At 43.5% G+C, this 11964-nt stretch overlaps 1 protein-coding gene across 1 annotated transcript; it reads left to right on the top strand.

Annotated features, from left to right (window-relative positions):
• Positions 1-2507: 2507 nt before the first annotated feature.
• Positions 2508-4961, top strand: LOC309621647 (disintegrin and metalloproteinase domain-containing protein 21-like; the record flags this gene model as incomplete). Its single annotated transcript, XM_082409038.1, has 1 exon — positions 2508-4961. One exon carries the CDS (start codon positions 2508-2510, stop codon positions 4725-4727), a length of 2220 nt encoding a protein of 739 aa, XP_082265164.1. The 3' UTR covers positions 4728-4961.
• Between the last annotated feature and the right edge of the window lie 7003 nt (positions 4962-11964).

Below are 11964 nucleotides of genomic sequence, written 5' to 3'. Positions count from 1 at the left end.
TTGAGAGGTCTGCCCTGCTCTCAACAGACACCTCAATAATGGAGGTGATACATTTTTCAAATTCCTTTCACGTGTGCCTGTGGCATCATCAGACTGAGCTTCTATATCGAGCTTTGGTCGGGGATAGGTGTCACTGTGCATTGCCTTGATGTCCACTATTAGTACTGCTGGTGCTGTGAGTGTGGTGTCGGGTGAGTAACCGCCACCACCAGGGCCTTCCTCCTCTCGCTTTGGGTGTGTGATGCCGGTGTTGCCTGATACCCATCATGCGCTTTAAGGCGCTGCTTGCTGGCTCGTTGTGCTCTGAGCTGTGCCGTGCACTGCCGCGTTGCTGACTGCAGCAGAGCCTCTTGTATGGACTCAGCCAACTTCCTTCAGAAGTTTTGATAATTAATTGGTATTTATGGACAGGAGTAAACAGTCGTAAGGGACTCTGCCTTCTGTGCATGGGAGTGTTTTCCTCGTATGGCAGCACATCTTCCTAATTCAGAGGTTTCAGGGTTAAGCATAGAATCATGAGGCAGAGATGGGCTGGGGGAGACTGCTCTAAGGAGAGGAAGCCCCAGACCCCGGCAGGGAACAGCCCTGAACCTCCATCTGCGCCTGCTCCCACGATCAGCCTTGTGTTGGCAGCGCTGACCTCCCTCTGAGGCCCTGAGATCTCCTGGGAGACCCTGGCTGTTACCCGCAGCCCCCACACCTGCCCCTGCGAGGCTTGTGTCTGGCTCACCACGCACTCGGACTGCAGTGTCTCGGGCACAGCCGTACCTGCCTGCACTCCTGGCCTTGGAACTGCACAGCTGTGAGAACACTTGCTTCTCGGTTGTGTCCTTGGAGATGCTGACTCAGGACTGGAGGTCATGCTGTCCTGAGTGTGCCCCTGAGCCCAGGCCACAGCAGCCGCTCCAGCCCCTTCCCTGGGTGAATGTGGATCCACCACAGGGAATATTCTGAACCTGGGAACATGTAGATGACACAGGTGAGGCTGAGCCTCTCCATGGAGACCACCTCTCCCTCATGCCTTTGTACGATGTGGTTCTCAGCCTGGGTACCTGAGAAGAGAGAAAACTCCTGAGTCACCCAGGCACATGGCCTCATCCCATCATCCCATTTCTGAAGGAAAAGTCTGATTCTCTTCAAGTGGTTTAAGATACGCAGTTAAGTCAGACTTCTCATCATGATGTGTAGGCGGACAGAAGGGCTTGTGGCCTCCGGATTCTGAGGGGGGAATTAGTGCAAGTCTGTAGTACTGTACCTATGAAACTGGGCCTTAAGAAGGCATTTCATGCTGAAGAAAGCACCTTAATGGAAGACATAGGATGAAAAAACAAGTTAGAGTGCATTGTCAGCTAACAGGCACCGAAGGAGATTGTGAGATGTAATTTTACAGTAGAATGAAAACAGGCCCAGATAGAAGATGGGAGAAGAAGAAAGAAATGAGAAGCAAAAACGTAAAAGCCATATGTGTAAGCATAATTAAATGGTGAGTAGAGGGAAAAGAGTACATCATCTTGTACAGGGTATAAATTAAAAGTGTAGAATTAGCATTCAGAAGGTCAGTGGGAACTCGTTTGAGAGAGCAGAATGGTGAGGACTCAGAGTGAAGCCCTGGGGCTGCACGGGGGGTAAGGGGAGCATCATTAGATTTTATGAGTCAGGTATCCTCATCCTATGCTCTGCGAAAGCCCTACTGTGGGAGTGAAAGAGCGTCTAACTCTCGCCCTATCAGGGGGGAAGATTGGCCGATGTGTTAGGTCCATCAGGGAGGAGCAGGCCCAGTTGGGATGGGGAGGAATACAGAACAGCAGGCAGACGGCAAGGAGTAAATGTCCTACCTTGGAAGTTCATCCCCGATCACATTCGGTTTAAATGGCAGGACTGTGTTTGTAAATTAAAAGGGAAATATTCATAGTCTGGAGGACAATGAAATTTTTCTTCTGATCATGACCTGGTACTAGATTTTTTTCCTCCTCTCAAAACAAGTACAAAATTTCACAAGAGTGAAATATTTGTTCTCTCACATTGGGCACCAACAGAGAGAAGGGATCAGCACATGCATAGGAGGAACCTACCATGTCCAGGAAAGAACCACGGAAAAGGACAGAGGGAACGCCCCTGGGGCTCTCACGTGGTCAGGAGTGGTGTCTCTTCTCACCCACTGGGGCAAGGAAAATAAAATCTGATGATTAAGGGAGCATTAGATGGTGCACTCTGAAAGGTTTCACAGAGCACTGAGGAACAATGACTCCTACTCTAGATGCTGACCCAGTAAGCCCTCAATTCCATGGTAGCACTCATGGACATAGCCCTCCGCTCTCCCACCTCAGCCCTGGCTGAGTTCATATCCAGACCCATCCACTGCCACGCCCTGGGACTGTTACCTAATCCCATTAGGAGACCCACCCAGCAACCTCTTTTTCTCTGTCACTGTCTCCTTTGTAGGAGGTGGCCACAGCAGATGGTGTAGACCTGGCTCCTCTGGGATCCTGCTTTTAACTCACTGGTAGATGTCCCTGAGCAAGGCCCCAAGGCTGGCAGAGGGCCAGGTCACCCTGGGGGCAGCTGTCTTGCTGCTTGGACTCTGGGCAGTACTGGCTCCAGTCCAGTGCTCTCAAGGCCGCCCTTCATGGCGCTACATCTCTTCGGAGTTGGTGATACCCAGGAAGGAGTTGCACCGAGGCAAGGGTGTTCAGACGCCAGGCTGGCTCTCCTACAGCCTGCATTTTGGGGGCCAGAGGCACGTTATCCACATGCGGCGCAAGAAGTTATTTTGGCCCGGACACCTGCTGCTGATGACTCAGGATGACCAAGGAGCCTTGCAGATGGACTACCCCTTCGTCCCTTCAGATTGTTACTACCTTGGCTACCTGGAGGAGATTCCTTTTTCCATGGTCACCGTGGACACGTGCTATGGGGGTCTTGAAGGTATTATGAAGTTGGATGACCTTGCATATGAAATCAAACCCCTCAAGGATTCGGAAAGGTTTGAACATGTGGTTTCTCAGATAGTGGCAGATGCCAGTGCAACAGGACCTGCATATGGACCGGGACACAAGGAGGTTAGACACCCACTGTTCCCTGAAGCAGATGTCAGTGTAGCCCCCAGGAGTGGTGCTAGGGTGTTTGCAGCACATAAGGGAATTATGAAAGGATTTGTTCAATATTCTAATTCAATGTATCATGTATACAACAATGTGTCTAAGTGTGTAGAAACCCTGGTACACATGTGTAGTATAGTGGACTCCTTTCAACAAGGTCTTGCTGTAAGGTTCTATCTAGTTGCAGTGGTACTATTTAATGAAAGAGATCCAACTGTCATGAATGACTATAGAGTACCAGGTGGTGCATATGCTCGTTATCATGCAAACAATTTCAGACTAGTTACAGAAACCACTTCATCCTTGATAGTAATTCGTGATGGACCACGACCAGGTCAATTTGAGCCAGAGACCTATACTATGTGTACAACTGATCGTAGTCTACTCTTCGTTGGTTATCTAGGCAGACATTATTTAATATTAGCTATTGTATCAACCCAACTCATTGGGAGAAGCTTTGGTCTGTGGTATGATGGTGATAACTGCTATTGCATGAGAAGGAGCACCTGCCTTATGGCAAAATACCCAGCCTTGACAGATGCCTTCAGTGACTGTTCCATTGGGCATTGGTGGAACATAGTAGGACTACGGGGCAGTTGTATATTTAACACAACGGTGAGCTATTTTAATGAAAGCCTGATAAAGATGCGTTGTGGAAACTATATAGTGGAGGATTGGGAGCAATGTGACTGTGGCTCCTTTAAGCAGTGTTACAGCAACAAATGCTGTGAGTATGACTGCATGTTGGAGGAAGGGGCTACTTGTAATGAAGGACTATGCTGTACAAACTGTACCTACTCTGAACCTGGGACACTCTGCAGACCAATCCAGAATCCATGTGATCTTCCAGAGTACTGTTTTGGAACAACCAGTCAATGCCCAGAAGATTTTTATATGCAGGATGGAACGCCCTGTACTGAAGAAGGCTACTGCTATCATGGAAACTGCACTGACCGCACAATGCACTGCAGAGAAATCTTTGGAAGACATGCTATTAACGCTCATGACGTCTGCTATACAATAAATAGAAAAGCCAATCGATTTGGACACTGTACAAGAAATGATAGGGTGTTGAACTATGCTGCTTGTGGAGAAGAAGACATAAAATGTGGAAGGCTGCAGTGTAGCAATGTCACTCATGTTCCCCGGTTGCAGGAACATGTTTCATTCCATCAGTCAAAGATCTCAGGGGTCTGGTGTTGGGGAGTAGGCAGTCACTATTCCCCAGAAACAACTGATGTTGGTCATGTGAGAAGTGGTACCCCCTGCGCTCCTGAGAGGTTCTGTCTCAATAGCGCCTGCAATGCTCGTATAGATGCAATAACTTATGACTGTCCCCCTAAGAAATGCAATCATAGAGGAATTTGCAACAATAGAAGGAATTGCCATTGCCATGTAGGCTGGGAGCCTCCACTGTGCTTAAAGAGAGGTCCTGGAGGGAGCATGGACAGCGGACCCAGTTCAAGAAGAATTCGCTCAGTAAAAACAAGCCAAGCATCGATCCTATATTTGAAACTGGTCTTTGGTCGCATTTATACCTTCATAGCTGCACTCCTCTTTGGTGTGGCCACCAATGTTAAAAATGTCAAGACCTCCAGAGTTAAGGAAGTGATAGTAGGTGATAAATAAATTATAAACCAGCCTCCTGACCCCTGTACAACCATTGGTAATATAGAAGTAATATCAATATATATGATGAAATCAGTAATAAGATGGCGAAGCTGAATATCATGTTCTAGAAGTCTGCAGGAGATGACAGGGGATTTTCGTACATCAGGGGCAGTCAAGAGGCATCGATGTTCTCACATCAGGTCTCTTTGATAGGTCACTGATCAGGGCTGTGAAATAAATCTTGAAAAACCACTTGTTGGTGCCCTCTAATATTTTGTAAACTCTAAGAGAGCAAATTGAGCTTGAGACTTTGGCCTGGAGAGAGACCTGAGTCAGCAGCTGGGTCTTGACCTGAGTTCACTGGTCCCAGTAATAACAAAAATTTTCATGGGCTTCTTTAGGGGCAGATTCATAACATTTCTCCAAATTAGTGCTCTTGAACACTGGGGTTTTCTGCTTCCTCTATTTAATCTCTTCTTCTCTAAACCCAAAGTGGGTTCAGGGTAATAGAGGGCCCCTCCCAACCAGCACTGTCTGTCTCCTTCTGGGGTGGCTGTGGTCTGTGGGGTGAGAGTGATGTGGGCTCAGTTCCCACCTAGCATAAACTAGGACACTCTGGAGAGCATATTTCCCAAGGTGGGACACGGAGATCAGGAGGCTGAATGTAGCATTCACTGAAATTCCGTCAGAAAGTTAGGTAGAAATGCCTATCAGTGACTCTGGCATTCAGAGGGAGTCCTGTGAATGTTAATCCCTCCCTTCCTTCTTGCATCTACATTTCAGTGCACTTTCAGTGAATGTAAGCTGAGTAATTCCTGATGAATAACAGACACTAGTCTTTATTTTATTTTATTTTTTATTTAACACCTTTGTTGGGGTATAATTGCTTCACAATGTTGTGTTAGTTTCTGCTGTATAACAAAGTGAATCAGCTGTATGTATACATATATCCCCATATCCCCTCCCTCTTGTGTCTCCCTCCCACCCTCCCTATCCCACCCCTCTAAGTGGTCACAAAGCACCGAGCTGATCTCCCTGTGCTATGTGGCTGCTTCCCACTAGCTAGCTATTTTACATTTGGTAGTGTATATATGTCCATGCCACTCTCTCACTTCATCCCAGCTTACCCTTCCCCCTCCCCGTGTCCTCAAGTCCATTCTCTACGTCTGCGTCTTTATTCCTGTCCTGCCCCTAGGTTCTTCAGAACCATTTTTTTTTTTAGATTCCATATATATGCAGACACCAGTCTTTACCCCTGTGGGGAAGGAAAACCAGTCTCCTTCTGTATCTAAATAATGTTCAACGAACTAAATATTATTTTATAATATGATGTAAAATTAATACAGTAAAATGTATAAGTAAAAAGAAGCATTTTTATTATAAATTAACACAAAATTATATTGACTTTTCCCCATGTAATACAGGTACATGACATAGAATTAAAAAGCCAAAAATCTCCCACCAGCCGAAGGACTTACACTTCCCACATAGTCCACAGAAAACCACTTTTGGTCATAACATTTGTTTCCAGGGTTTTCCTAAATGCACTCAGTTATAGCTGTGCTGCTTCTACAAACACTTTTGAAACCCTACCCTCTCATCTTCAAGTGCATCTTGATGGCCTGTCTTTGAAACTCCTTCCAATTTCCAACGTTCCGTCTGCACTGAAGTCCTCCATTGTTCTGCCGCTGCCAGTGCATTCCATTCTTTTATCGGTGAACATTAAAGAGAAATTTAAATGAGAGATCAGATGAATTCAGTACCCACCCACTTCCACACCCTTGATGTTAATTGTGTTGTTGATGCAGCACCACCCTCCTCCTGCCTTTTGCTCCTGCAGCCTTCGGAGCAGACCTCCCCACTGGCTTGTGTGTGTGTGTGTGTGTGGGGTCTCCCTACCGGGGATCATCTGCCCTCTCCCTGGGGCTCTTTTGCATTTCAAGCTCAGTGTTGGATGAACACCAAGTCCTGATCTCCTTTGAACTCTTTCCGTTGTCCTCTTTTCTTCTCTTTCTGACTTTTGGTCCTCACATCATGTCTCATGGCTTGGCTAACAGATTCAGACTGAAGTCCAGAGATGTGTCTGAAAATTTATGGAGGTTCTGAGTAATGTGACTTTCCTCCAGAGAGGAGTGACCCCACCAACACCCGTAGATCACCTTGCTCCAGTTAGGGACTGAGCTACTTCAGGCTGGGTTCCAGGGTGTTTGAGGGCTGCTCTGTTGATGGTTTTCTCTCATTCACAGCCCAGCCTTCTAGGGGCTCCAGTGAGAGTCTTGGCCTTTTCTCCTCAGGAGGCAGTAAAGTCCAACGTCTGACCTAAACTCTAACCAGACTATAGAGCATTTGGCTTGGGCTGGCTTTTTACTTCCCTTTGAACCTCCTTTTATTTAAACTTTATTTATTTAAAATTAATTTTTATTGAGATAGAATTGACATATAACATCATATAAATGTTGGTGTACAAAGTGGTGATTGCATACATTTATACATTGTAACATGATTACCACCATAGCTTTAGCTAACACCTCTATCACCTCACATAATTATAATTTCTATTTTGTGGTGATAACACGATTTAGTCTCTTAGAAACTTTTAAGTTTACAATACAGTGTTGTTGACTATAATCACTGTTCTTGCCTTAGATCTCCAGGACTTGTGTACCTACAAGTTGCAAATTGTACCCTAAAAAAAAAAAAAAATTGTACCTTAAAACCTGTCTCCCCAATTCCCCCACCCCCTAGCCTCTCTTAGTCATAATTCTACTCTCTGTTTTTACATTTCATCTTTCTTTTACATTTCACATAGAAGTGGTATCATACAGGACTTCCATGGTGGTGCAGTGGTTAAGAATCCGCCTGCCAATGCAGGGGACACGGGTTCGAGGCCTGGTCCGGGAAGATCCCACATGCCGCGGAGCAACTAAGCCCATGCGCCATAACTACTGAGCCTGCGCTCTAGAGCCCGTGAACCACAGCTACTGAGCCCACGTGCCGCAACTACAGAAGCCAGTGTGCCTGGAGCCTGTGCTCCGCAACAAGAGAAGCCACCGCAATGAGAAGCCCGCGCACCGCAACGAAGAGTAGCCCCCGCTCGCTGCAACTAGAGAGAAAGCCTGCATGCAGCAACAAAGACCCAACACAGCCAAAAAAAAAAAAAAAAAAGAAAAGGAAGTGGTATCATACAGTATTTGTCTTTCTCTCCACATCCTCACCTACACTTGTCATCACTTGTCTTCTTGATGGTGGCCATTCTAACGGGTGTGAGGTGATGGCTCCTTATGATTTTGAGTTACAGTAGTTCTCTGATGATTAGTGTCATGCAGCATTTTTATGCACCTGTTGGCCTTAGGGGTGTCTTCTTTGGAGACATGTCCATTCTGTTCCTCTGCCCTTTTTATAATTAATTGGTTTTGTGATTGAGTGCATGAGTCCCTTATATAATTTTGATATTAACTCCTTATCTGATATATGGTGTACAGATAATTTCTCACATTCCATAAGTTGCCTTTTCATATTCCTGATTGTTTCTTTGGCTGTGCAGAAGCTTTTTAGTTTGATGTAGTCTCCCTTGATCCTTCTGCTTTCATTGCTTATGCTTCTGGTGTCATAGCTAAAAAATCATTGGCAAGACCACTGTCAGAAGCTTCTTCCTTAGGTTGTCTTTTAGGAGTTTCATGGTGTCAGGGCTTATGTTCAAGTCTTTAATCCGTTTGAGTTAATTTTTGTAAATGATGTAAGTAGGGGTCCAATTTCCTTTTTCTACATGTGGTTATCTAGTTATCTCAACACCATATGTTTTTTAAAAAATATTTTATTTATTTATTTATTTTTATTTTTGGCTGCATTGGGTCTTCGTTGCTGCATGGGGCTTTCTATAGTCGCGGCGAGCGGGGGCTACTCTCCATTGCGGTGCACAGGCTTCTCATTGCAGTGGTTTCTCTTCTTGCGGAGCACGGGCTCTAGGCACGCGGGCTTCCATAGTTGTGGCTGGTGGGCTCTAGAGCACAGCTCAGTAGTTGTGGCGCACAGGCTTAGTTGCTCCGTGGCACGTGGGATCTTCCTCGACCAGGGCTCTGACCCTGTGTCCCCTGCATTGGCAGGCAGATCCTTAACCACTGTGCCACCAGGGAAGCCCCTCTCAACACCATATGTTGAAGAGACTATTCCTTCCCCATGGATTGTTCTTGGCTCCCTTGACAAATGTTAGTTGACCGTATACCTGAGGGTGTGCTACTGGGCTCTCTTTTCTGACCCATTGGTCTATGTGTCAACTTGTATGCCATTACCATACTGTTTTAATTACTATAGCTTGGTAGTATATATTGAAATCAGTAATGCAGTGCCTCTGGCTTTATTTTTCTTTCTCATGATTGCAATGGCTATTTGTGGTCTTTTGTGGTACTGTACAAATTTGAGGGTTGTTTGTTCAATTTCTGTTTAAAAAAGGGATTGCATTGCATTTCTAAATTGCTTTGGGTAGTATGGACATCTTCATAATATTAACTTTTCCAATCCATGAGCACAAAATAACTTTTCATTTATTTGGGTCTTCAATTTCTTTCATCAATGTCTAATAGTATTTCAATGCACAGATCTTTCATGTACTTGGTTAACTTTATTCCTAGGTATTTTATTCTTTCTGATGAAATTGTAAAAGCATTATTTTCTTTTTTAATAAATAAATTTAATTAATTAATTTATTATTATTTTTGGCTGTGTTGGGTCTTTGTTGCTGCGCACGGGCTTTCTCTAGTTGTAGTGAGCAGGGGTTACTCTTCGTTGCGGTGCACGGGCTTCTCATTGTGGTGGCTTCTCTTGTTGCAGAGCACGGGCTCTAGGCACACGGACTTAGTTGCTCTGCGGGATGTGGGATCTTCCCAGACCAGGGCTAGAACCCATGTCCCCTGCATTGGCAGGAGGATTCTTAACCACTGAGCTACCAGGGAAGCCCCAAAAGCATTGTTTTCTTAATTTTTAGTTCTAAAAGTTTGTTGTAAATGTATAAAAGTACAATTGACTTTTGTATATTAATTTTGTATTCTGCAAGTTCCCTGAAATTGTTTATTAGTTTTCACAACTTTTTGATGGGGCCTTCAGGGTTTTCTATAAATAATATCATGGCTTCTGCAAACAGAGACAGTCTTTCTTTTTCCTTTCTGATTTGGATATATTTTGTTTATTTTCTTGCCTAATTGCTCTGACTGAAACATCTGGTGCCCTGTCAAATAAAAGTGGTGAGACTGGGAATCCTTGTCTTGTTCCTCATCTTAGGAGAAACACTTTTAGCTTTTAGCTGTGGAGTATGATATTAGCTTTGAGTTTATCAAATGTGCCTTGGTTATGTTGTGAAATATTCTCTCTGTACCCATTTTTAAAAATATTTATTTATTTATTTTTATTTTTTGGCCATGCTGTGCAGCTTGTGGGATCTCAGTTCCCCAACCCCAGGCCCTGGCAGTGAAAGCCCGGAATCCTAACCACTAGGCCACCAGGGAACTCCCTCTCTGTTCCCATTTTTAAAAGAGAGTTTACCCTGAGTGGATGTTGAGTTTTGTCAAATGCTGTTTCTGCATCTATTGAGATGATCATATGGAATCACCGTCCCTGGAATAAATCCCACGTGATCATGGTGGATGGTCCATGCAATGACTTGGTGAATTCAGTTAGCTGAGAATTCATGCATCCATATTCATCAGCTTTGTTGGTCTGTACTCTTTTTTTCTCAAGTAGTGTCCTTTGTGGTTTTGGTGTCAGAATAATGCTGCCCTCATAAAATTAGTAGAAATCATTCCCTCTTCTAGTTTTTAGAAGAGTTTGTGAAAAATTGGTATTAATTCTTTTTTAACTGTCAGGTAGAATTCATTAGTGAAGCCATCTGGTCATAAAATTTTATTTGTTTTAAGGTTTTTGATCACTGATTCAATCTCTTCACTCATTATTGGTCTTTTCAGATTTTCTATTCCTTCATGAACCAATCTGGGTTGGGCCGAAAGTCAAGGAGTTTGTCAATTACTTTTTCTAGGGTATCCGCTCTGTTGGTGAGTTATTGTTGATAGTAACCTCTCATGATCTTTTGTATATCTGTGATATCAGTTGTAGTGTCTCCCCTTTTATGTCTACTTTATTTATTTTGAGTCCTCACTCTTGGTGGGTCTACCTAAAGGTTTGTCTATCTTCATTACCTTTTCCAAAAATACAGCGTTTAATTTCATTGTCTTTTTATCTCGATTTCATTTATTTCCACTCAAATCTTTGTTACTTCCTTCCTTTTACTAATTTTGGGCTTAGTTTGCTCTTCTCTTTCTAGGCCTTGATGTGTAAAATTAGTTTGTTTCTTGAAGATCTTTCTTGTTTCTTAAAGTAGGTATTTATTGTTATAAACTTTCCTCTTAGAACTGCTTTTGCTGTGTCCCACAAGTTTTGGTATACTGAATTCCCATTTTTATTTGTCTGTAGATATTTTATAATCTCTCTTTTGCTGTCTTCTTTGACCCACTGGTGTTGTTCAATAGCATGTGTTTTAATCTCGAATATTTATGAATTTTCTACTTTTCTCTTTCTAGTTGATTTCTAGTTTTGTACATTGTGGTCAGAAAAAAATGCTTGATGTCATTTCAGTCTTCTTAAGTTTATTAGGACTTGTTTTGTAGTCTAACATATGGTTATTCATCTTGGAGAATGTTCTTTGTGTGCCTGAGAAGAAAGCACATCCTGCGGTTTTGGGGTGCAGTGTTCTGTAAGGGTCTGTTACGTCCATCTGGTTTCACGTGTAGTTTAAGAGCATTGCTTTTTAAATTGATTTTCTGTCTAGATGATCTGTCCATTCTTGAAGGTGGGGTATTGAAGTTCCCTACTGTTATTGTGTTGCTGCCAATTTCTCTTTTGAGGTCTGTTAATATTTGCTTAATATCCTATGTTGGGTGCCTAAGTATTTACAAATGTTATATCATCTTTTTGGGTTGAGCCTTTTTTCATTATAGGCTGAACAGTCTCTTATTATAGTTTTAGGCGTAAAGCTTTTTTTTGGCCTGAAATAAACATGGCTACCCCTGCTTTCTTTTGGTTTCCATTTGCACAAAAGGAAATGCAAATGGAAATTCCTTCACTTTCAGTTTGTTTGTGTCTTTAGAGCTGAAGTGAGACTTTTATTGGCAGTGTATAGCCAGGTCTTGTTTTTAATCCATTCTGCCACTCAGTATCTTTGCATGAGAATTTAGCCCAAGTAAATTTAAAGTAATTATTGACAGGTAAA

Source organism: Balaenoptera borealis (genome assembly GCF_965194805.1).
Source record: "Balaenoptera borealis genome assembly, contig: HAP1_SCAFFOLD_785, whole genome shotgun sequence".
NCBI lineage: Eukaryota > Metazoa > Chordata > Mammalia > Artiodactyla > Balaenopteridae > Balaenoptera > Balaenoptera borealis.
This window is presented reverse-complemented; position numbering and strand designations above follow the sequence as displayed.